The sequence below is a fragment of the Mirounga leonina genome, unplaced genomic scaffold (genome assembly GCF_011800145.1).
Source record: "Mirounga leonina isolate KUSES-001 unplaced genomic scaffold, KU_Mleo_1.0 Mir_53, whole genome shotgun sequence".
NCBI classification, from domain to species: Eukaryota; Metazoa; Chordata; class Mammalia; order Carnivora; family Phocidae; genus Mirounga; species Mirounga leonina.
In genome coordinates, this window is record NW_023270807.1 from 76,458,027 (window position 1) to 76,484,574 (window position 26,548).

Consider the following 26,548-nt stretch of genomic DNA (forward strand, 5'->3'; position numbering starts at 1 on the left):
ATCTAAAGATCATCATTAATTTTTAAGTATAATGTACAAATAGCCTTTAGTTCTGATTATATCCTGCTTAGTACACTATGTCTATGGTTACCATTACAATAAAAAGTATGCTCTGTATCTATTCCAACCAACATTTACTGAGCACTTGCTGTATACCTAGCACTGTGGAATTGCTTTCCCCTGAATTGTGTCTTTAACTTGCCCCCCCTGCCCCCCACGGCCAGTGAGATCGAGTAAGCTAATCATAGGTACTTCCATTTTTTCATATAACGGAACTGAGCCTCAGAATTATAGATCAATGGCGTGTCCAGGACCACACTGCTAATGAAAGACAGGGAAGAGATTCCATCCTGAAGTCTTCTGACACCGTGCCGTAGGCTTGAGTAATGCTGGGATCCCAAAGGGATTCTATTCCAAACTACTGATTTTACAGATGAGGAAATGAGACCCAGAGCAAGTGAAAAATCACCTGAAGTTCCTTTCTGGACTACTATGCTTTCTCCATTCACCTCCAAATGTTTCTAGAAGTGAAAAATAGAACTACTCCCTCATATGTACTCACTATCTCATACTGTCTTCATTGAAGGGATTTCTATCCCTAATCTACCAGCCCTCCCCATCCCACCTGTTTCCTGAGGTCAACATTTCTTTCTCTAGCTTTTGCTAGATGTCTCCACCTGAATATCTGAGGGGAAAAAACTTGAAATGTTAACATTTTCATAAATTTGGTGATTCCTCTTGAAATGCTGGGATCCCCTTCTTGAATAACTATTTTATTTTCTTCTCAGCTCTGACTACATTACCTCCTTCACTTACTTGAACTTAGGATCTGTGTGTTTTTGACTTTGGAATTTTCCCCCTTGAGCCTTCTCCTCAGTTTAGGATCTACTTTTTCAGGTGTTTACTTGATATATCTTTCTGGGTGTACTACATACTTCTCACCAATACTACAATGGGCTTTATTCCAAGCTCTACATTTTCAGATCATCAACTGTACCCTCTTCTTGCATTATTGATGTTGATGAAAGATTTTACCATTTATTCAGGCTCTGAAGCTAGAAAATCTTTGTGTCATCTTTTACTCTTCCTTCAATCTTAGTCTCTGTGTCTAATTAAGTATTACGTTTTAACAAATTGACCTCTAAAATACTTCTCAAATTTGGCTTTTTTTCTTTGCTCTTCGTTCTGTTGCCTTCGCTGAGGCAGTATCTTACTCTAATTAGTGCCTTGGCACTCTAGTCTACTCCCATTCTACAGGAACGTAAGGAGCATTAATTGGGTTCCTACAATGTGCCAGGCACTGTGCTAAGGTGCAAGGCTCAAAAAGATAAAGACTCAATCCCGTATCCTTCTTTCTTTCATTGCATCTTTATGATATTAACTCCATATGAGTAATTAAAATCTGCTGACATTTTTAACCATAGCTGTTTACCCTAGTGTTCTTGTTTATTGGTGGAACTCCTTCAAATCTCATTCTCAACTTCTCCAAATGTGAAGGTGGGAAATGTCAATGTTACTGAGGGCATTCCTGAGCTGCTTCAAAAAATACCATACCTAGTTTTCAGGAGAGGTGAGATGAGATTTTAGAAAATCAGAGGAAGGCCTGGAGGTAAAGGAAATGGTTGCAAAATATGAAACAAAATATTTTCAAAAGTATTTTAGTTTGTTTGGGGAGAATACATGTTAAATTCTACTATGTCCCTGGAGTGCAGCGAATAAATTTCCTCTTGGAAGAAGATTTCTAAACAAAATTATCTTCAGACTCCTGAGGTATTTTAAAAGGACTTTTCAGTGTGCTAAACACTTTCTATAGCTTTGACAAAAGTGGTCGTTAGATTTAATGTAGTCCATTTCTGTTGCTGATAGGTACACACTGGTGGATATTTTGCGTGCCATCTTACTTTCTTTAGAAGCTATGATTGAAGATCCTGAGCTGCAGGTGAATGGATTTGTTTTGATCATAGACTGGAGTAACTTCACCTTCAAGCAAGCCTCCAAACTTACACCAAGCATGCTGCGATTGGCTATTGAAGGCCTTCAGGTAAAAATTGACAAATGACCCAGTTTCTCAGGCTTTGGTGTTTGACTTCTCTTATCTAATGTGTTAGAATGACAAAATGTCTTACTTAAAGAATAATAAAAACATTTTTTTAAAATCGTTTTTAAGCACCAACACTAAAACACTAACTGGACAAAGGATTATAGAAGAAAAGTTGAAAGATATGGACCTTTTAATAGATGGGGTTTGTAATACTAGGTACAAACCTCGCTATGTCTAAGCATAAATGTGGGTGATGACCTGAGATTTTTATCGTGATAATCAGAACAAAGAGCACATTTTGGATTTTAATTATTAGCTATTTAGGCTTTTTTGTTTTGTTTCTCTTCCTTTTTCTGTGTATATTAATTATTAGCTAAATATTTGTTTTACTATTCCATTTAACCTCCTGAATTAGGGATATGATCATTAATATCTTCATGTTGCCCAAAAAGCTGTTAGAAAAGCAATCAATCAATATGCATTTTGGTATCTAAGATTTGGAATCACTGTTTTGAATTACTTCTCTAGACTTAATTCGGGTTTTTGTTGTTGTTGTTTTGGTGGAAGGGCCATCACATGGAATTGACATAGGAATGGTGCTTCTTCCAGTGAACGACTCTTACCTGGTTCGGAACTATAAAGTGGAAAATCAGTTATTAGTTAGTGACATGTCATAAACCTACTTTTTAAGTTTTAGGATGTCCTTCCACTTTCTGTGGTTTGCTTTACAGTACTTTGTATATAATACTTATGGAATAAATCTTAAATTCTTTACCAAATTTGCAAATTAACTCTTGAGTGGTATTAGTTACTATTCTCTGTATATTCAACATGTATCTTAGAAGTTTGCAAGTCAACAGTTAATTTTTCTAACTTTTACCGCTGAAAATATCTCTTGTTTTAAAATGACTAATTATATCTTTGTCATTCATTAGGCCAGAATGCTAGACTTTATTTTTTCATGTTGAATAGCCAAAATTATCCAGATCTCTGTTCCATAGTAATTTCTGACTGTGTCTGTAGGCATTTAAATTGATGGCTGATGACTCAACTAAAAATGGTCCATTTCTCCAGGCAGCAGGACATCTTAACCAAATTGAATTCACAGTTTGGATTTTGCCCCTGAAGTGAATAAGGCACACTGTTCCTTTTTCTCTGCATAGCTTTTTCCTGATGCAGGTTTCCTGACTTGCTCTGGGTGAGTTAGCGGTGCTCCTGTCTTATCTTAAACAACATCTTTTTAAAAACTCCATAGAGACAGTTAATAGGGGTTGAGAGAGGACACAGGATAAGCATGTTTGGAAATGCATTTTTCATGTGGAATCAGTCCTAATTCTGCACTATTGCCAGCAGTGTGTAAAGTGTCCTTCGCTTTATAAAGAAAATTGGGTACCACAACCATGTTACTTAGCACAGAATGGCAATCTAGCCTTTCATAATTGTTTTATCTTTTTTTTTTTAATTTAACTTGTCATCTTTTTTTTTCAAGATGGATAGGCTAGGCCTTCAGCTACAGGAAGAACTGGAGAACTCATATTATTTGTAGAAATTGAAAAAAAAAAAAAAACCACCTCAAGAATAGACTCAGTATCTTGTTATTTGCTAACTTACATGCTTTATGGAGTCATTCAATAGTAGTGTTATAAGTCAGTCCAGGAGGGAAAACTGACAACCGGGACATGTTTGGGAGCTTCCCCATTAGCCATGGCCACAATCCAAATTTCTTTAAGTGCTAAGTGTCAGCAAGATAGGAACTACAGTCAATTTAAATCTCTGTGTTTGTGTTGGAGAGAGAAGGATCCCCTCCTCAGGTGGGGACCTGTGCTGGCTGCCTTGTTTCTTTCTATTCCCCATGAAGGTTTCAGTCCTCTTTCCTTTCTCCTAGGACCCAGACTGAGGAAGCAGGGTTGATTTCCCCCGGTTGTGAACTGGGAAGCCACTTACAAGAAAGGAAATCTTTATGGGGAATAAATTTGACATGTTACTAATATTTATTTTATTTTTAAAAAAGATTTTGTTTATTTATTTGAGAGAGAAAGAGACAGAGACAGAGCACGAGCTGGTGGGGGAGGGGCGGAGAGAGGAGGAGAAAGAGGGAGAGGGAGAAGCAGACTCCCCACTGAGCAGGGACCCCCCCCCCGACTTGGGGCTCCATCCCAGGACCCTGAGATCATGACCTGAGCTGAAGGCAGATGCTTAACCAACTGAGCCACCCAGGGCCCCTGTTATTAACCTTTAAACTCAGTTTTCCTCCAGTTTGGATTGATTTTTAAATGCTCTGTATCTACGTGTCTATCTTGTATCTATGTTTATACCTATATCTAGATTTAAAAAAATAGTAATTCCAAATAAGAATAGAAGATGTACTAAAAATGTTCCATTCATTGAGACAAGCATGATTTCCTAGTTTGTCTTCTACTGAAGTAACATTTTGACTTTTCTAATCATTCCTCTGTTTTACTTTGCATAAGCTCTGTGAGAGACATTGTTGCCTTGATCCATGTTTCATGCAAAGCATCAATAAACTTTTTTTTTTAATAAACTTTTTTTTGAGATTAACGTAAGATCAAAAAAAGGTTTGAAGTAAGATATGTACACAATTTTAGGTTGCTAAACACAACTACTACCATCACCAAGACTACCAGTATACCACAATAGTAAACACCTTCCGATGAACCCAGTCAGGGAAATTAAGAGATGAGGATATCTTTAATAACTCAGCGATAATTTATATCATGCTATAATCTTGCTATAATATGTTACTTTTATTCAGGCAAACATAAAAAAATACTCTAAGGAGTTGAAGTAAAAATGAGAAAGGTCATCAATGGGTCTAGTGCCAGGAAGAAAACTTACTTTAATAATGTGTATTATTAATGGGATGAGGCAACTGTGCTTTGAAGAGGCCCCATCTCTTTTCTTCTTTAGGTATAACCTATCTAAATGCACACACCAACCCCCTTTTTCTCAAGCAAGAGTATTTTGAGTGACCTGGCTAGAGATAGCACCTGAAACCTGGGAGAAAGACACATAGACCATTGCTTTTAAGACCTACCTATGATCAAAGTGCAAGGTTAATAGGGAGATAATGTGGAAGGGTGGAAATAGAATAGGCTTTAGAGGCTGATAGGCCTGGATTTGGATGACAAGCCTGCTACATACTAAATACTTGGGCAAATTACTTACCTTGTTTGAATCTCAGTCTATTCATTTATACCAATTTTAAAGTATTAAATTAGAAATGATATATCTTGTACCTAACAGGTGATGGCCATGCTCAAAGTAATTGATATGGATAAGCTTATTTGGCAGGTGACATATTTTTCTGCATGTGTGCTGGTTTTCTCACAATTCGGTGACTACTTAGACTATTTAGACTTAAAGCTGATTGACTTTGGGATCTGAATAACATGATCTTTTGCTTTTAGTGCTTAGGTTATCAGTACACAGATTGCATTATTTTTTTTTTATCACTTCACTGTGTGGTTAAATAGCATCTAGATATTTTCATGTTAGGTGCCAAATAAAATATTTTTTTCATGTTGGAAGCCAAATGAAAAATGAGATTGTTTCACCTAGTGAAAATTAATCTTTGTTTTCTTGGGGAGAAACTCCAGGCACAGTTGGGAAGGTGGTGATTGTGGGGATATCCTTGGCCTGGAAGGATGAGCAAGAGTTTGCTAAGTGGACAAGGATAGGAAGAACATTTTGGGCAGGAAAACTTTGGGGAGGTGCTTTGAACAAACATACAGCTGTAAAGCATTGAAGGTACATGATAAATCTGTTTTGAGGTGGCTAGACCAAGAAGTGAATTGAGGCAAATGACCAGAGGATGAGCCAAGAAAGGCTGGCTGAGAACTGTTTCAATAGGATGGAGGATGGCATTCTATGTGATTTGTCCTGTGTTCTCCAGACATGGGGGAGGTTTGGGACAAGCAAGTGACCTGATCACTCCTTTGTTTTGGAAAGATCTCTTGAGTAGAAGAAAGGACTTGGATAGAAGGATGGAGAAGTTAGATTTAGAGAGCCCCCATACTACCATGGAGTAACTATATTGATCTCATTTTGTAGGACAGGAAATGAAACTTCAGGGTGTTTAGGAGAGTTAACCAAATTTTCTCAAATGACATAAAGGCGTGAGTCCAGGTTGTCTGACTCCAAAGACCAGTGTCTCTCCTGAATCTTGTTTCTATTGTTTCCAGGGCTGTGTTTAAGAAAAAGCGGGTAGGCTCAGATTATAGTAACTTCGCTCTCCCATGCCAAATCCTCATGCTATACTACGAGTGAAATTTGTTTTTGGGTTAGGGAATACAATTCTAACTAAAGAAGTCACAATGGCTGACCTATGGCAGAACGATTTTCTTCTTCCCAGTGAAAATCCTCCTTGAGTAATTGCCAGCCTCTCAGTTCCCTGTGATAAAGGCCAAGTGAAAGGCACTTTTCCGTAGCCAAAGAGAACTTTTATCAATACAACTACAGATTGATAAACCACTCATGATATCGGTCCAAGGCAATTCTGTATGCTTTCTCTGTGCAGAATCTATAAACACATTTTTAAACAAAAGGCCTCAAACATTTTTACCAACATAATGTAGTTCCTTGATAGATAAGAGGCAACAACAGATATTTTTGTGGAAATAAATTATTCAGACTTCATTGGAAAGAAACAAGAAAGAAAATTATCTTGCTACTAATAAGAAGTTAATTGATTGGGGTAGTCATAGTAACAGGAAGCATCTTAGAAAATCAATACAAGATTAAGTGGTTGTGACTTGTAGCCCTGGAAAGCCAATTAAAGCATGAAATATTTGGAAATACCTGGAACAGTTTAGACTGAATTTACAGTGAAACAATGTTCTTTTTAATATTTCTTGTCCTTGTTCTATTTTTATTTTTTCTCATAAAATATGAGCATTCTTAAAACTCTTTAGTAATGAAAAACTCAAACTCTTATGAATCCAGAATCTCTTGTCATTTTTTTTTTTAACTTAATACTAACGGTACCTGTGTTGTTCATTGTTCTTCGGATATATTTATCTGTTTTTCCCTCTTAGCTCTGTCCTGCTGTGTCTCAGTGCTTTTGTTTCACAGTTTCACAGGAATCCCCAAACTCCATCTGCTGAAAAGTACATAATGTAGTCAAGGCGCAGCTCGCTGTCAGGAGGTTTGGCTGTAACAAGGAACTGAATAGCTCTTTGAGTTGCTACATAAAACTCAGATGTCAGGGCCATCACAAAATGCCTAAATCAGTGCCAGATATTTTAAGAGCCCTTAATAAATAGGACTTGTGAAAGAATAAAGAATATGTAATCAATCTACAGTACTTAATGCCAGCCCTTTCTTCGGTCTAAAGGGTCTAGTGTTAGGAGCAGCCACCAATCTGTTAGCTCTGGGAGCTCTGGTCATTCATGTGGAAGGCAGACAGCACTGCTTCTACAAATTCTGGCTCTGACTGTTTGGAAGCCCAGTCCTACCAGGGGGAGCTTGCCAAAAGCAGAAGACATGCTAATGACTTGGAACATCACTGTCCAAGGCTAGCGGGTGAGGAGCCCCATTAACTTCAGTCCAGCATTAGTTTGTGCAGTCCTCTAAATCTTATCCACAATTTCTGGCAGCTTCCAAATTGTGTGTGTTTGTGTGTGTGTGTGTGATGGTTAAGAGAGAATATCAAAAAAAAAATCAGTGAGACATTGGGTAAATTAGAAATTTGTAATAAAACAAAAGGTCTCTGTGCTTTGCAACAGTGTTCTTTGCAATGGTTGTTAACCTGCCAATAGTGTTCAGGCTTAAAATGCTTTGGACAGTAGCAGAAGCTTCTTGCATTCAAGCTACCTTGTAAACTTAAGGCAGCATTATGGTGCATTGATGGGAGAGGGCTGAAACCATGCCTATCTTTTTAAAAAATGAACACAGATTCATGAACTGTATTCATTCAGACAGCCTGAAGGTGGGAGCATTTATTTCCACATTTTGTATGCACAGGCAGAACCATATTGAGAAACAGCGACAAGGGTAGTGTGTAAAAAAAGTGACATTTTTTTCATCACATGCATAGCTGTCTGAGCTAAGTGTGCTTCCTTTCAGTTGTTACTTAACCTAAAACAAATGAGTGAAACCCTTAAAGTTGCTTTATTTCATGGTGTGAGAATGTGGTGGTTTGGCTGAGAGGTTTTGTTCCCAGAAGTAGGACGTTGGAAGTCTTTTTAAAAGCTGACAATAGGCATGTAAAAGCTATATATAATATTCAGTTCAGCAAGTGGGCTAAGGATTATATAACCTTTGATAGTGGGCTAGGATAATTCTGTGTATGTATATATTACATATATACATATAAATGTCTGTATATTACTATTTTTTTCTGGCATTACAATTGCTATTTTATGTTTTGATTAGCAGCTAAATCTGTTTAAAATGTCTAGTTGTAGGAAGTATGTGTCACCCTTGACAAAAAATGAAGAGATGTGTGCTCTAGAGTTACTTAACACATACTTGCTGACTTAAAGTATTAGTAATCATCAATACAATTTAATACCTCTACACTTTCAATTTAATACCTCTACACTACTGAAGGAGAGTGTATTTGCCTCAAATAAATAAATAATTGCAGTGACAAAAGGGAAAGAAGCAAATAGCAATCATTTGGTCTGAGTCAGTGAGATAATGATAAATGGATAGAAAGTAATTATCTATATGAAAAACTGAACGAACCATATGAGCTGCTCTGCATTTCATTTTATTGGCTATGTTTAGACATGTCCTTAACAGGAGAACAAAAAAGATGAGTAAGTGCAAGTTCTCTTTTATTCTTTTTAGTAGCAATGCAAATGCATCTTGATACGTCCTTCTCCCCCAGTGGAACTTTATTTTTTCACTCTCCTCAGTTCTAAAGTGCAAAATGTGAACAGCCACTTATCCTTTCAAAAAATTAGTTCTGATGCAATGGAATACTATTCAACCTTATAAAAGAAGGAAATTCTGCCTTTTGCAATAGTATGCATGAACCTGGGAACATGCTAAGTGAAATAAACCAGGCACAGAAAGACAAATGACTGCATGATCTTACTTACATGTGGAATCTAAAAAAAATCAAATTCATAGTAACAGGAGTAGAATGGTGGTTATCAGGGGCTGGGAGGTGAGGGAAATGGGAGATACTGGTCAAAGGGTACAAACTTTCCGTTATAGATGAATAAGTCTGAGACCTAATGTATAGTTTGGTGACTATAGTTAGTAACAATGTACTGTATTCTTGAGATTTGCAAAGAAAGTAGGTCTCAAGTGTTTTCACCGCACACGCCCCCACACACTCACCCCTCCCCCCCACGGTCATTATGTGAGGTGGCAGATGTGTTAATTAGCTTGACTGTGGCAATGATTTTACAATGTGTGTATATAACAAAACATGCTGTGGATCTTAAATATATACAATTTTTACCTGTCGATCATATCTTAATAATGTTGGGAAAAGATTAGGACCCTAATATCATCAGATTTTTGTACAGATGTTGATAAAATTGACATGCTTATTTTTCAAATGTTTAGTCATTTTGCCTTCATAAATATAACTTCAGGTAATCTAAATCAAACATTTTTGAAATCTCAAACAAAGGTGTCATTTTTGTTTTCATAAATTTTCAAAATTCTGTTACCATTTTTCCAGAATCATGGAGGTGAGTGATTCTTTTGGCTCATCCATGGGTAGCACTCTTGTATATTTTCTTAAGATTGACCTGGAAAGAAGATACTCTTTATCCTTCGTTATAACTGTTCTGAAGATCTGTTTTTTTTAATTTAATTTTATTTTGTTATGTTAATCACCATACATTACATCGTTAGTTTTTGATGTCTGTTTTTAATGGGCTTAGTTTTCTGCACATCTGCAATTGGAGAGACTACAACAAACTCCTAGTAGGAGTGCCTCCTAGACTACTATTTGATGCATAATTAATAACAGTGTGTGTATGTATTTTAAAGATTTTATTTATTTATTTGAGAGAGAGAGAGAGAAAAAGAGGGAGATGGGGTAGGGGCAGAGAGGGGGGACAAGCAGGCTCCCCGCTGATCAAGACCCTGAGATCACCACCTGAGTCGAAGGTAGATGCTTAACTGACTGAGCCACCCAGATGCCCCAACAGTGTGTTTCTATAACTTAAAGTCAACTGCATTTTTGCAAGATCCCAATTAGTTCGAATTTTAAGATGTGGGTGAGTGTGAGGTAGTTATGTAACATAGTAATAGCTGCTATAACAAACCAAAATGTGTACATTGATTCAGTCATCTTTCCATGAAGTCCAATAAGGTGCTTCTCCTAGTGAGTCAATGACTATGTTCCTTCCACCTTGTTGTCCTGCCATTTTCTAGGTATAGTTTTCAGGTCACTTCGCTCAATTCCATTCCATTTTCCTATAAGGTAAAAAAGTATGGAGGATTACACATTTTTCTATGGGCCAGACCTGAAAACAATGCACATTGCTTTCTTTCAAATTTTATTGGCTAGAAAACTCAGTCAAGTAGATACCCATAACTACAAAGGAAGTGAAGAACTGTAGTCTAGCTGTGATCCTAGGAAGAAGAGGAATGGTGGATATCTTGTATTCTCATTCACAAAACTGATTGCCTAAAATAACTTTTTTTTTTTATGTTTGCTTATGTTCTCTGAAAGGAAGAGGTGATAATTAGACAGTGTTTCAAGGAAGTGTAATTGCTACATTTAAGCACAATGGATAAGTGCATCTTTCCTACAATCCATTCTCTGTACTGACAGCAGTCTCTGTACCTGACTAGTTTTGCCTAGATAAGGGGGTTGGTAATTTCTTTATACCTGGTCACTATAACTATATGTCTACAAAGGTAACATGGCGGTGATTCAATCAGTTCAACTTTCCTAAGATGAGTATTTCCAAACATCCTGAATTTAAAGGGAGGAAAAGCTAAATAATTTCTCCGTAGTCTTAAGATGGTGTCCAAGACAACTATAGTGATATTGTTGCTTTAGCTTAAAGTGAGAAATCCGCTGAATTTGGGACTTCATTTTCATAAAATGAGAATATGACTTTTTTAAAAAGTGAGAATGAGAATACATTTTTTAATGAGGTGACTTAAATTGAGAAACTCCTAGGAAAAATTATTAGCTACTAAAACACTGAAAGGATTCCTCCTATACAGTCTTGTTGTAAAGATTTAGAGAATGGAATCTCTGTCAAACTAGGATGTAGAGTCCACCAGCATCCAATATTTGTCAAGTGCTTTAAAAACCAGTTGGAGTTTTACTTATTGTTTAGTCACACAGGGAATACATGCAGAAGTCAGTATAATTTTAGTCAGTACAGAAATTAATAAAGTAAAAGTTACATCATTAGCACCTAGTTTTTTAATCATATTGTGTACTGTAAGGAAGCCACTTTCCTCTTGAAGGTGTTCTAGGAGCTCTTTATTTCATGTTATGATTTTTACCTATCTCAAACTGCCATCTCAGAAAATTTTAAAATTTTACTTATGTTAACTGTTTCTTGGAGTTCATTTCTTCAAGTCTTTGCATTTTTTCTAGTTTTTGTTGTTGTTGTTTGGTTGTTTGTTTTACCTGGAAGAGTACAGGGGGGTAAAATGTCAGAGTATTTGAATTCTTTTAAATGTGTTTATTCCATTTCCATTTTGGTTGATAGTTTTGCTAGATATAGAAATACAAATTCAAAATAATTTTCCCTCAGTGCTTTGAAATCATTACTTCATAGCTATGAAACAGCCATTATTTTTGATAAGAAGCCTGATTTCAGATAAGTCCTTGTTGCTTTGTAGGTATTTATATTTTGTAAAAGATTTTAGTATCTTTCTTCATCTTTGGCATTTGCAAGCACACACTTAGAAGCAGATCTTTTATGTGTCTACCAGACCATAATGACATATTTTTATTATTCTTTCAGTTGGAAAAACAAACATTTTTATTATTCTTTCTTCTGAATTTTTCTCTGATCCCTTTTCTCATTTTCCTATAGTATGGACTTTGTATCTGTGGTCTTAATCCTTTGTATATCATAATGTCTTATGATCACATGTATTTATTTCTTAAACTTTTAAATTTTATTTTGAGGTCATTGTAGATTCATGTGCAGTTTTAAGAAGTAGTACAGAGAAATCTCATGTTTCCCTTGTTGTAATGTCATATAAAAATACTGTACAAGCTCACAACTGGATGTTAACGATGATGTAGTAGAGAATGAAAGTCCTGACTGCTCACTTACTTTTCTCTGACCACCAGAGTAGGGGTGGGGTGCCTCATAACAGCCTGGAAAAGGTGCCATTCTAGACTTCCCTCTCACCCTTTGTTGGTGTGGGTGGTGATTAGGTCACATTTTTTCCTTTCCTTTTCCTTTCCTTCCCTTCCCTTCCCTTTCCTTTTCTTTTCTTTTTTCTCCCCCCCCCCCACCCCGTGGTGTATGGCTGGAGTAGCATAGTTATAGCCTAAAAGTTTTGAATGTTGTGAGTGTGCACCTTTCCTGGTCCTTTGCCCAGTGAGAGCAAACTTTTGTTAGGGTTTTTTTTGTCTGTGCCCACTGAATTTCCAGCTGGCAGTTTCCTGAGCTCTAAGTCTGAGATATATGAGGCAAAGTCAAACTCAGGGTTTTTACCCAGGTCATTGTTTGGATCCTAAGGTTTCTAGCTGGTGTGCTTTCACCTTTCATAGTCTTCTTATGTTTTTTTTTTTTATGTGTAATGCCCAGTTTTTTAAGTTATACTTAATGGGAAGAATAAGGAAAAGTATGATTATTCCATCTTCTTTGAGGTAGAAGTCAAAACTACATGTAGTTTTCATATTTTAAAATTTTATCAAATATCTGATTTAGTAATATTGTTTTGCCTCTTTCACAATGCTTTTGTAAATTTACTATTGTTTGTACTGTTTACTGTCATTTAAATTTGTAGAGGGAGGTGAGGACATTGAGCTTATTCAATCTGCTATATTGACTTGGAAGTTCCTTAATGCCTTAAAGCCAATCATTATCTAGTTTTTGATCACAGAATGATAGAAATGACGTTCATGAGGTATCATTTTTTTACTTTAACATATGAGTCTCGAGAGAAATTATTATTCTTTCATGTGGCAATAGTTTTGTTATTATTATGTTTTTTAATCTAAATTCCCAGGGATATATTTTTTCTGGGGTGAAATACAGAATAAATTTATTTCCAAAATCCAAATTCTAAGGGATATACTCACAATTTTTTTTTTTTTTGGAAATAACTATAGGCCCATATAACCTAAGACTCTGAAGCTCAGAAAACCAGATTTATTTGCAACTGGGTAGTGATTCAGGCAGATAGACAACTTTATCGACTGGTTTCAAAAGAAGATCTCAAAGAGATGCCTCTGGTCATCCCATTATCTCTGCTAATATGGCTAAGGAAAGCACCTTCTACTCCATATAGGACAATAATGGATTGCTACAGAGCTGGTAAACAAACTACATTTGGTGGTAACTGTAGCCTGCTGTCTCAACCCAGGTAGATGGTCAGTGTCATAGTGGGTTACTGCTAGGTGCTAAACTGAGAGATGTAATTAAGCTAGTGAAAGAAGAGTCAAAGTACTCTGCTGCAAATCATAAGAGGCTGTTTTCTAGTTTTATAAATATTTAGATCTGGAAAGGACCTTAACCCAAAGAAAAGCTAAGGTGACTGCTGTGCTGCATAGAAACCATCAGAGGAGGCTTAGCCTGAATTGAGCAGCACCACGGAGAGCTCCTAGAAATTCCATTGTTAGGGTCTGCAATTTTCTGCTTTCTAGTTTTGATTTTCTCTAGTCATCACTGCCTTTAAAGTGAGCCCATCTGCTTTTAGAATTCGTTACAATCCCTGCTGAAGTAGGTTTGTTTGTTTGTTTGTTTTACATTATCCTGAGTCTCATAGTTTATGTGTTTAAGACTACGTTTTTTATGGGGCTCAAGATTCTCCTTTTAAGATGTTTCCTTTATTATTTAGCTCTTGTTTTTGGAATTATTTACTGGAAGTTCATGTATCAGCATTGCCTTCCCTTTTCTTTCCTCTTGGAGGCTTCCCACATGTTATTTATAACCTAATTTTAAGAATATGAGCTATTTTTAAGTTGGATTTAGGGTAAGAGAAGTGACACTGTGAGTTGTTTTTATCATGAGCCCAGGTAAGGAAGAAAGAGATTATTTTCTTTCACCCAAGCAAACTGCTGGGAAAGTCATGTTCAATTATCTGCTTTCTTTATACGGAGTTGTTTGGAGAACAATTATAGAGTATATAGTTAAAAACAAAATTGTCTCTTCCTGACACTTGCCAGAATAGGTCAGACTTTAGAGTCAGGTATTCCTGGGCTTAAATGTTTCCTCTGCCACATCCAGATTTCAATTTTAGATAGACTACTTAACTGATCCCAGTCTTTGTTATCACATCTTTAAAAATGGGATTAATACCTTCCACCTGGTATTATTATGAGGATTAGGCAAGATATCATGTATGAGAGAGATTGGCATGATACCTAGTCAGAGAAGGCACTTGGTTAAATCAGTTGTGTCCATGAACTTCTTCTTTGCTCTGTGCTCCAGAAGAGAATCTAAGCAAACTTATGTGAAAGGAAGCCTACTCCTTTAGACTGAAGTATGATTTTTACATAATGTAATTAACCAGCCTAACTTGGCAGATCAGACAGAGCTGACCAACTGAAGTTATGTTGGAAGAACCCCCCTATACACCATTTCTTGCAAATGACACACATTTTAACAGTTTTCTCTTAGAAGTTTATAGCCCCTGGCTTTGTCCTTCCTGGCTGCAAATCATAGTTATGATAGTAATAAGTCTTAGTGCTTTATGACACAGGAACTCACTAGTTTATTCCTAGGATGTAAAAGTCTTGAGATTTTCACTCTTGAGAATAGCACAAATATTTTCTGTTGAAACCACATGAAGAGACTTGTATAGATATGATTAATACACATATCTCTCCTCACTGTTCCCAGCCATATGGTAAGCTCCTCAATGGCAAGAATGACATTTAGTTCAGCTAAATAACTCACAAGCTGGCCAGCAAGGAGGATCATATCACTGGTTTTGAGTGGACTAAAGGCCTATTGTAGAACTGCAGCTCTTAAAACTTTCACCTGTGGTGAAGTAGGATAAGATATTTTTGGGAGAGCATACTTTGGATGGTGTAATATCTCAGGCGTTTGAGAGATTCAGAAGAAGTGGTAATCAAAAGAACTATGGGAAAAAGAGAGCTGATATATTAGAGAAAGTCACTAAAAGGACTTCGTGACCAATTGGGATGGTAGGATTCAGAAATAATACTGGCCAGGTGATGGCATTTAAACATCAGAAGTGTGTTGAGAGCAATTATTATAATGAGTGGCAAGGCTAGAGTGGCAGTGATAGGGTCTGACCTTTGGGGGCTATGGAGTTCCTATGGGAAAGATAGATTTGAAGACAATGGGTGTTGCTTAAAATATTCAGCCAAAACAAATGAAAAGGAATGAAGACAGCTATCCCAATGTAAGGTTAGAACACCATGCCCAGTTTCCTGATCTGACCCAGTTCTCAGACTCAGAATCCAGGACCAGAAGTGGAGTACATGTCCCCATAAAGAAGGACCCCACAATACCAAGTTGTTTCTACCACGGATGATCTTTCAAGTCTTAGGAGTAATGTTTGCAAAGAGTTTATAATAATATGAGCAATGGCTATGTATAATGTTAAGTAAAATATATATGATATAAATGAATGTAAAATATTATCACATTTATGTTAATGTGTTTGGAATGTAAACAGTTATTACATGAGAGTGATAGAACTATAGTAAATTTTTCTTTTTTCTTCTTTCTGCATTTTACACATTTTACCATTGGGGACATAGTATTTTAATTATAGAATATTTATTTCAAATATCCATGATATACAGTAGAAAATAAAGCAAATTATTTAACAAGTAAATATACAATATGCCATGTTAAAAAGGTTAGTTTCTATTTTAAAATAATATTAACATAGGTTGATGAGTAAATTAATAGAATTAGGCAGCTGCAGCTGCTCATCTTAAGAAAACTGTGCAGTGCTAACATATAGAGCAATGATGGGTCACATTTGGGGACCACAAAAAAATCTGCAGCAAGATTTCAGGGACGCAGAGTCAGTGGAAATGTAAATATGCTTTGTAGTAAAAGATCAGACTTGCTTAAAAAACATGTTTTATGAAGTTACTATGCTGGTATATAATCTGAAACATTATACTAATATACCTGGCATGTATTAACTAGTTTTTGGTAGGAAGAAGGAAGGAAATTGAATTTCAACAGCTATCAAGCAGCCTTATTTAAAAAAAATATTTTTATACAAATCTGAATAAGATAGACAGAGATGAATTAAAAGACAAAAAAGTGGACAGAAATTGCACCTTATAAAGACAATCATGTTTGTCTTTATAGATAGTCAAGGATGACATGATATGGGTGTGTAGAGGGATATAAGGAAGGAAATAGCAGAGCTAAGGTTTAGAGGTGAAAATGCTTAGATCGCATTTAGAATATGTAATAAGTCTAGGCAGTCTGATGTAAAAGTAGGTGAGAAAGATAAGCTGAAGGAATTTGGTAGGTGGGGGCCAAAATAGGAGGGACTTTGAATTTAAACTGTATTTTACGAAGAATGGAGAATCAATGGTATTTTGAGAAAAACAGGTCATGAAAAATGGCCAATACAAAAATTAATGTGACATCATTCATTTGTTCATGATTTCACTATACATATATCTATTGTGTGGGATAAATTTTAAAGAAATAATTTGGAAAAGTGGGAATTTAGGAGAATTTTGTAGCAGTCCAGCACAGAGATGCTGGAATTCCATAGTAGCACAGACAAGAAATAATGGAGAAGAAGGGGAGGGTACTTTTTGTCTATGTCTTTTCCTACCCACCCTTTCTTCCTGTCCTCATTTAAATCTTCTTTCTCGCCTTGGTTATCTCAAAAGACAAATGAGTGGCCCTGAGTCCAGCTTGCGCCTATCCAGTCCCTCCTTGACATGATGATTACAACTTTCTTCCTAAAGCATGATCTTATACAGTCTGATGTATTATTTGTATACTTTTAAATATTTAAGGATTACAGGTACGTGACTGAATTTTTTTTTCCTATAGACTCTCTAGGTTAATAACTAAGTGCAGGTGAATGGAAAACTGAGTCTTAAAATATCAGAGAGCTTCCTAATGTGATCTTTCTCATCTAATAAGGATGCTATTTCTTGGGCATTTTATGTGATTCTTTATTGGGCTGTTGGCCATTCTATACAGATCTAAATCAGTTTTAATAGGTGCACAATACAGGAGCAAATACTATGTCAAATGCTGTAATGAAAAGCTTAGTGTAGACAAGTCTAGAATCTTAGAATCTTAGCATTTGAAAGAAACTTAAAAACTACCCAGACCATCTTACATAAGAATTAACTTCTGTGGTAGTCTTAAGAGATGATTATGCAACTTCTGTTTATACACACTTAAAGCCTGCTAGTGCAGCTTCTTACAAGGCAGACTTTGCCATCTTTAAGAGTTTGGCACCAAAGTTTTTTCTTAAATTCAGCTAAAACCTGTCTCTGAATCTTGCACTTTATACCACCTCTTATGCCAACTCTTGAACACAGGGTTACTGCCACTCCACCTAATACACTGTCTTTTACATAAAAAATATTTCAAAAACATAGAATGTATGTTCCTTTGAACATTAGAAGTGATCTGATATTTTTCATTTTATAATTTCCTTCTCCAAATATATATTGCTTGTTCTTCCATCCCTTTCTCTCATGACATAGTCTCTGAATAGTGTATCATTCTGGTTGACTTCTAAACGCAAAAAATGTTGTCAGTTTATCCCCAAGTAAAAGTATAATTATTCCACATGTATTTTGATCAGTTTGGCAAATATTTCCCACTATTAGAAAATATATTTTATATTTTAATATATTATTTATGTATATTATTATATCATATTCTATCACATCATTTTAATATATATTTATTTTACATAGTATATTACCAAATAGCCAGTGATCTGTAAAAGTGCAAAAAGAACAGGGCAATTATATCTTACTCAGGGAAAGGATTAAGAAAAGAGATATCCATAGATGGTCCTAGAAGGATTTTGAAAGGAATAAAATGCATTGTTAAAAATATTATAGGGGAGCTTGGGTGGCTGGGTCGGTTAAGTCTCTGCCGTCAGTTCAGGTCATGATCCAGGGGTCCTGGGATGGAGTCCTGCATCAGGCTCCCTGCTCAGCTGGGAGTCTGCTTCTCCCTCTGTCCCTCCACTCCCAGCCCCCAGCTCGTGCTCTCTCTCTCACTCTCTCTCTCTGTCTGAAATAAATAAACAAAATCTTAAAAAAAAAAACAAACACACATTATAGTCTGAGAACAGTTGGGGGAAAACAGAGGTGAATATGTACACTATGCATCTGGATATTAGCAAGTAAGTTAATTTAGTCATATCTTAACATTCATGAAGAAGTAAAATAGGGAATAAGGTCATCAAAGTTAGTAAATACCTAATAGTAGAAGGTCATGAATGCCATTCTTAAGTTTTTGAGTTTTTTCTGTAGGTGATCAGTCAAGTTTCAACTTGATAGGATAAGTATATTTTAATAGATAAGTCTAGCGGTTCTGTGATAAAGGATGGATTAAACAGAAGGAAACATTGTAACAGTTGCAACATGTTGTTGGTTCACTCTAAGCATGCCATCAACCATAATTCTAACAAATACTGATGATGAATTCATAGGTAGTAAGGAAGCAGTGTATTAAAACACAGATTGATGAGTCAGTTTTTGTCAAAAGACCTGAATCATTTTAAATGGAGAATGGTGTTCAACCTGAAGATGCATCACCCTCACTTAGTGAAATGCTCATAACCTCTGCACACTGGACATTTAGCAAGCCATTCAGAGAGAGCAAAGCTCTGTCAAAGCACTGCAAATGCTGACTGTCAAAAAAGTTACATTTATCACCATCACAGTGTTGTCTTATAATATCCCAATGTCTCCTTTTATATTATTTTTTCTTAGTTCTTTGAAACAGGTTTTTAAATAGGCTGTTAATAAAAGTGTGTAAATTTAGTTCTTTTCTTTTTCAATTCTATCTGTGCCTGATCTTTGATCTCATGGTCCTATGGAGCTATTATAAGAGACAGGTGAGAGACAGGATTCTTGAATCCATTGTGTAATGTTCAATCTTTAGTGGAGTCCCAGTTATCCAAGAATCTTATCTCATGTTCTGTTTTAATGTTCTCAAAGCTCTAGCAGTAAGAAATAGGAATGAATTGCTTTGAAGTCACGCTTTATGTCACCTGAAACTATATGTTGTTCAGACTCATATATGAATGCTTGGAGGTTGTTCACTTCCTGCTGGCTAAGCTGAAGGTCGCCCCTATCTTCAGTAACATTTTTTTCCAGAGGTGATTTGCTTTATCTCTCTCCATAGCTCCAAACTGGACTTTGCTGTCCAGGTAATATTGGAGTGGAACTAGGCTGTGCAGATCCAAATGACAGCACATACTTTCTTCTTCACATTAGTATCTGAAATTCAAATTACCTCTGCCAAACCACATGGAGTAAATCCTAGGGCCTTACATGCTGCTTTATTTGCTGTGCACTAGGATGAAGTGGAAATAATTTTGTAAGGAGCATCCTGATACTGCCTGAAAGGTTATCATTCAGTACAACCCAGAGCAGAGGAAGGATACGTTTCTGTTGCATTAGGTGTCTCTATTAGGTCACCTTTGTTTTCTCAAGCCAATGCCAGTTCTAACTCCAGCTCACATATCGGCTAAAGAATCTAATAAACTTTTAAGTGGCCATTTTCAGAAGATTGTCAGGGAGTACAACTCTAATTCTAATGCTAAAACACTCAGGGATATATTTGCCCATTTTTTATTTCATTAGCCTCATGATTCAACCTCTTGGTCTTATTTTTCCTTCTTTTATACTTAACTCCATTTAAAAATATTGTATCAGAGGACACCTGGGTGGCTCAGCTGGTTAAGTGTTAGAATCTTGATCTCAGCTCAGGTCTTGATCTCAGGGTTGTTAGTTCAAGCCTCACACACACACACACACACACACAATTGTATTAGGTAAGATATTTACTTCTTCATAAAAAATAAAAGAGAAGAGCTTATAATTAAAATTTTGTAAAAGGTCTTTTCCCACTATTTACTGCCAATATCTTATGGTTATCTTTTCATAGTATTTACTCATGAAATTTCTTCTGTTCTTTCAAAAACCATTCTTCTTTTAGCCATTTCTCTTCTAATTTGTCTAATTGCTTTCTAGTTTTGCTGGGTGGCTATCACTTTGGATAATTTTTCACTTGACTCCTGGTTTAATCTACAATTTCTTGTTGAATATCCCTATCCTGCCACCCCTGGTTTTCATACCTATATTGCTTCTGTTTTATTCATTAGACTTTTATCTCCTCCTATTTTAAAAATGCTTTGAAATAATTTATGCAATGATGTTTTTTTCCTCCCCTTCTCTCACTGTTGACAGGTTTCATTTTCTTAAAAAATATTCCTCTTCCATCACTTTCAATGAAGTCTCAGGAGTAAGGGAGAAAAATATATGTGCTCAGTCATTTTAAATCAGAAAATTTTCATCTACTTTTTTTTTAAAGATTTTATTTTTAAACAATCTCTACACCCAACATGGGGCTCAAGCCCACAACCCCGAGATCAAGAGTCACATGCTCCACTGACTGAGCCAGCCAGGTGCTCCAATACTCATCTACTTTTAAATACTTTTATGTATAGTTGTAAACCACTGAAATCCTCCCTGGTAAAACAGGGTGTAAAACTTTTATTTCAACTGAGTGGCAACATCCACAGGTGGCAGCGAGTATCTTTTTTTTTTTTGAAGATTTTATTTGTTTATTTGACAGAGAGAGACACAGTGAGAGAGGGAACACAAGCAAGGAGAGTGGGAGAGGGAGAAGCAGGCTTCCCACTGAACAGGGAGCCCCATGCAGGGCTTGATCCCAGGACCCCGGGATCACGATCTGAGCCGAAGGCAGACGCTTAACGACTGAGCCACCCAGGTGCCCTGGCAGGGATGGCATCTTAATAGCACTAAGGGATGGCAAAAAAATGGGGCTTAACACATGTTATCTCATCAATAAAACTTGATTTTCTTCTTTGCCTAAACTAAGAAAATTATAAAGGTGGATGTTGGTCATAGAGTGATCAAAGCAATGTCACTGCTGTAGGAGTATGTGCAGTATTTTCTTAGGATGGTAGTGCTAGTTTAATATGTAAATTTTTATCTCTTTCACACTTACTAATGAGTAAAAACTTACAACAGAGTGGACTAAAAAGAAGATTGAAAGTGTGGTAAAGTCCATGCTCACCTTGAGCAGTAACAGCTTGATTAGAGCTTTAACCTTTCAAATCTTTAATCTTTCTGTGCCTCATTTTTCTCAGTTATAAAATTAAAATGATGCAATGATAGTTTGGTCCAAGAAGCTATGGGCATTCTGTAAATCATAAACACTGAAAGTTTATTTGTTGTCTATTGTTTCTTTATCTATGTGAGATTTTTTTTAAAAGATTTTATTTGTTTATTTAAGAGAGAGAGAGCACGAGTGAGCCCGGGGTTGGGGCGGGGGGATGCAGAGGAAGATGGAGAAGCAGCCTCCCCACTGAGCAGGGAGCCCAACTTGGGGCTCCATCCCAGGACCCTGGAATCATGACCAGAGCTGAAGACTTAACTGACTGAGTCACTCAGACACTTAACTGACTGAGTCACTCAGGCACCCCGATGTGAGACTTTTTAAAATTAATTATTCCTCAGGGTTGTGTTTTTTCCTCAATCTTTAGATATATAATTTTGACTCAAGACTGTGGTTTATCTTTTTCATGTTGGCATATTAACTTTTTAAGAAAAATTTTTTAAGGGCGCCTGGGTGGCTCAGTTGGTTGAGTGACTGCCTTCGGCTCAGGTCATGATCCTGGAGTCCCTGGATCGAGTCCCGCATCGGGCTCCCTGCTCGGCGGGGAGCCTGCTTCTGCCTCTGACCCTCTCCCCTCTCATGTGCTCTCTCTCATTCTCTCTGTCTCAAATAAATAAATAAAATCTTTAAAAAAATAAAAATAAATAAATAAATAAAAAATAAAAAATAAAAAAATAAAAATTTTTAAAGATTTATTTATTATTTGAGAGAGAGAGAGAGAGAGCATGCACACACAAGTGGGGGGAGGGGCAGAGGGAGAGGGAGAGAGTCCTCAAGCAGACTCCCTGCTGAATACAGAGCCCAATGTGGGACTGGATTCCAGGACCCTGAGATCATGACCTGAGCTGAAGTCAGATGCTTAACCAACTGAGCCACCCAGGTTCCCCTCTTTTTTTGTCTTAAAGGAAACATTTCAAACTAGTATTATTTGGTTCATGAAATTAAAAGATTTAAAATGACAAGCTAATTTTTTATTGTTTTCTGGGTAAGGCATTATTTCCTTAAAAATCCACTCTTACTGTGGACAACTGGATTATATTTAGAAAATATTTTAAATTTACATCCTTAAGAGAAATAGATTTTGTTCCTTTTTTCGTGTCAAATCTATAAGCAATGATAACATTAAATGTGGTGATGGTTACACACAGCCACACAGGTGATTAAATTGCATAGAAGTACGTACATACACACTTACAAATGAGTACTTACAAAACTGATGTCATCTAATTAGGCTCTGTGGATTGTACCAATATCAAAGTCCTGGTTTTGATGGTATATTTTAGTAAAGTATCCCACTGGGGTAGGCCAGGGGAAGGGTGCATGGGATCTCCCTGTTCAGTTTTGCAACTTCCTGTGAGTCTATAAATATTACAAAATTTAAAAAAAAATTAGTCAGTAATAGTTACATATACCTTCTGAATGGTGAAAAAAGTGACCTCTCACATTGTCTGGGTCCTACCACCAGCATTGTGCCAATATATAGTAGAAACAGTAAATAGTTATTAAATGAGAATGAAGAGATAATGTCTATTATCTCTTTTGATGAACACCATAGGATAATATTTAGAAAAGCATTTTTATTTTGAATCATTAAAAGAAGTTGGATTGTTTTTTGCTGTTTCATATTGGTTTTGATTATATTTACATGACAGAAAGAATATTAGAGATAAAAGCAAAAGTCTTCAAAGTAAAATCCTCTGTTAACGTTTATATGTAAAGGAACTTTACATATAATCATGACTTTACCTAAATGTGGGGATTATTTCTTCAGAGTTAATACCTAAACCTTCAAATGGAACTTTCCTTTGGATACGCGTGTGCGCACACACACACACACACACAGACACACAGATGAACATGAATATAGATAAGACCTGTATTGAAGGAATGGGAAGCAGATGGTAGGAAAAAAAGATTATCATCAAGATCTGATCTAATAGCAAATGATTTGGATGGGGTTGGAAGAGTATTGAAGATAAAGATGTTGGAGAAAAATGTAACTCTGTGTTTTATCTACAGACTTTCTAGAATCCACCTAAACTGTAACTCACAGGTGAACAATGGTCTGTTTTAAAAAATAGAGTGAATTTTTTAAAAAATTACATAAATCAACATAGCAGCCTAAATATGTCACATACTTCAATGTCTAAAATGACATGCATTGCCCTAGTCAGATTCACATGTTATATAAAACAGATATTTATCAGCTTTGTCACTAATTCAGAATTGTTGTGTTCACTTAGGTTTCAAGGATGGGTGAAGGCAAGGAATGTAATCTCTTGCTTATACTCATGAATTGCTGGGAAGAGGTCAAAGCCAGGAAGCACTCTAAACCATGCAAGCACACATTCAAACACAAAGCAATAGTTGGAAACATTTCTTTATTCAGAAAAATCTGTGTTTCCTTGAGATCTTATGCAACTGTATGGGGCTGGGCTGGAAATTTATTTTTAATTTACATGTCATTACTGAGATTATGAAAAGAAAGGTTGCAGATGTATGTGGTTGCTCTGATGTGAATGCTTGATCAGATAGAGATGCTCGCACATCTTGTTTATACAAATTGGCAGACCAAAGACTAACATGAACTCTCCAATTACATTGCAAGATTCCAGAATGAATGGAGACCTTGAGTGCACAGTACTGCTATGTGGAGACAGTAAAGGCAAATCATTGACATTGCTATTTCAGTGAAGTGCACCATGGGTCAAGGACTTGTTGAGTATTACTTCCTAAGGAACTTTATTTGTAGGGAGACTTTGCAGTAATGGGAAGGAAAACTTCTAAGGAATAGCTCTGGATGATTATTTTTTGACAATAAAGTAACAGGGGATAAAGCAAAAGGAAAAAGAATCTTTCAGAGGCCACATGAATTTCCTTGTGGTTAATTAGAGTATTCTCAAATTAACCAAAATTGGTAAGTATCCATAGAATTTTGTGATCAACACAAGAAGAGCAAAGTGAAATCTTTGAAGCATTGCCTTTAAAGTTCTTTTTGTAGTTAGAGGTGCACTCATTAAGTATTTTTGAATTTTGGAGAGGGGATGGTGATCCCTATCTGAACACTTCCTTCCTGTTGTAAAACTAACAAATAAGAGAAGGTAAATATTCCCAGATTAGCTAAACTGAGACATCATCTTCCTTACCCCCAGCCTTGCAGGAGGTGTTCAGAGACTGAATGGGAATTCCTCGTTAGCAGTCATGCAGAGGGGGACTGCCTACACCGTGCGTGAGCCCTGGTCGTGCTGTTTTTCATGTGTGCTTCTTTAAAGGACACGTGCCTGAAACATCTTTAGACTCTCTCAAGCTGTTTCTATAATCCATTGCCTCACAACCCATATGGACATCACACAATCTTGGAAGGCAGTGGTAGAGCTAAAAGTGTTCTGGCAAATGCTTGGAAAACATCGTTCTGGCTTCAATGACCTCTCCTCTCCAACTCTTTACTCAAGCCAGCTCCATGATATTGGTCAGGGATTTAAATTAGGAGGAAATTGTGTATTATTATTATTTTAATAGTATACAGATTACCATAGCCTCTCAATGTAGTCACCAATCTTATTATTTTTATTATTATTATTATTATTTTGCTCTGTTTCTGCTTTTCTATGTCTTTACTTCAGTGTGAGCTATCCAGGCTTCGGGATATCTTCACATGTATGGCTACTAACACTGAAATATCAGCATATCAGACCTCCTCTTAAATCTGATCCTTTTCTTATATCAGTTTCTAGTACAATTAGTGGTGAACTAACCAAGATTAAAAAGTAGCAACCTGCTTTCAGCCATTCTGTGGTAGGTCCCCTCTGCATCCAACCGTTTGTTAAGCTGTATCTTCCCCATATTTTTAACATGTGTAACTTGTTTTCCCTTTATGGTTTCAGACCCTGATAGGACTCAAATTCAGGATCTAGTTACCTGTGTAGTGCTAATAGATTTGACTACACATCTCCATTTTCTTGAAATCAGGTAAACTAGGACATTTTGCAAGCATTCATCCAACAAACTGGGCAAGTCAAAGCATCAAATCACCATTTTCTATTTCAAGAAATAGGCATCAGAGACACCCATAACCCTTATTCCATCCTTATTCTAACTACGGCTCCCTAGTCTAACTCCAGCCCTACCATCCCTAACCTTCACCACCTCATCCCTGTTGTCCTGTGGGGGGTAGCCATGATGAAAGACCTGGGAGATGGTGGCTTACACATTACTTGGTCATTTAAAAAATAATTAAACTAAAACTCTAGCTGTTGTTTTTTTTTTTTTAACCTGAGATAAAATGTCTCCACATCAAAGTGTTTGCACTAAAACGTAAATATTAAAATGTCAGATTTCCATAACAAACTGCACACCGCTGCTAGACTAATGTTCTGACAGCACGGCTGTAACATACCACTCTGTTCTCAATAATGCCCAGTACAAACGCTTTGGCAAGACAACCTGGATGGTCCAAGTAGACTCCACAACTGTCTTCTTAGCCATGCTACCAGCATTTCCTCACACTTACCCTCAACTCCTGACAAACACTCCTGGCAATGGTATCTTAAAGGTGGCCCAACCTTACCATCTCTGGTCCTACTGCTCCTTCTCCCCAGGACACTCTTACACTTGCTCCATTCCCTCATCCACAACTACCAGATTCTCATTGACACACCAAAGTTTACTCCATAGTCTACTTTTGGGAGTAGTTTCATCATCATTCTAATTTTTCTCTTCCGTCTCTGGCATTGTTTCTCTCCTTCAAACCTAAACACACCTTGTGGAAGTTATTTTTCTTGATTTATATTACTTACTCTCTTTACCAGTAGTATATAAATTCCTTCAAGGTAAGGCCTCTGCTTCGTTCACATCCCCCTTATATTTCCCAGGCTAGAGTACTGTTCAGTAAATATTTGCTAAATTTAATAGATGCTTAGAGGGCTATATTGTTGTCTTTATGTTGATATTCTTTTAAGTATATGATGTTTTTACCATTAGACATATTTACAAGTGTGTGAGTGAGTGTGTGTGTGTG

The 26,548-nt window shown here is 36.5% G+C and overlaps 1 protein-coding gene across 1 annotated transcript in view; it reads left to right on the plus strand.

Annotated features, from left to right (window-relative positions):
- Nucleotides 1-26,548, plus strand: part of CLVS2 (clavesin 2) — a 64,136-nt gene that overhangs the window by 9,893 nt on the left and 27,695 nt on the right. The window contains exon 2 of the mRNA XM_034991499.1: nt 1,867-2,041. Coding sequence (XP_034847390.1) covers nt 1,867-2,041 — 175 coding nt within the window. The remainder of the gene's footprint in view (nt 1-1,866; nt 2,042-26,548) is intronic.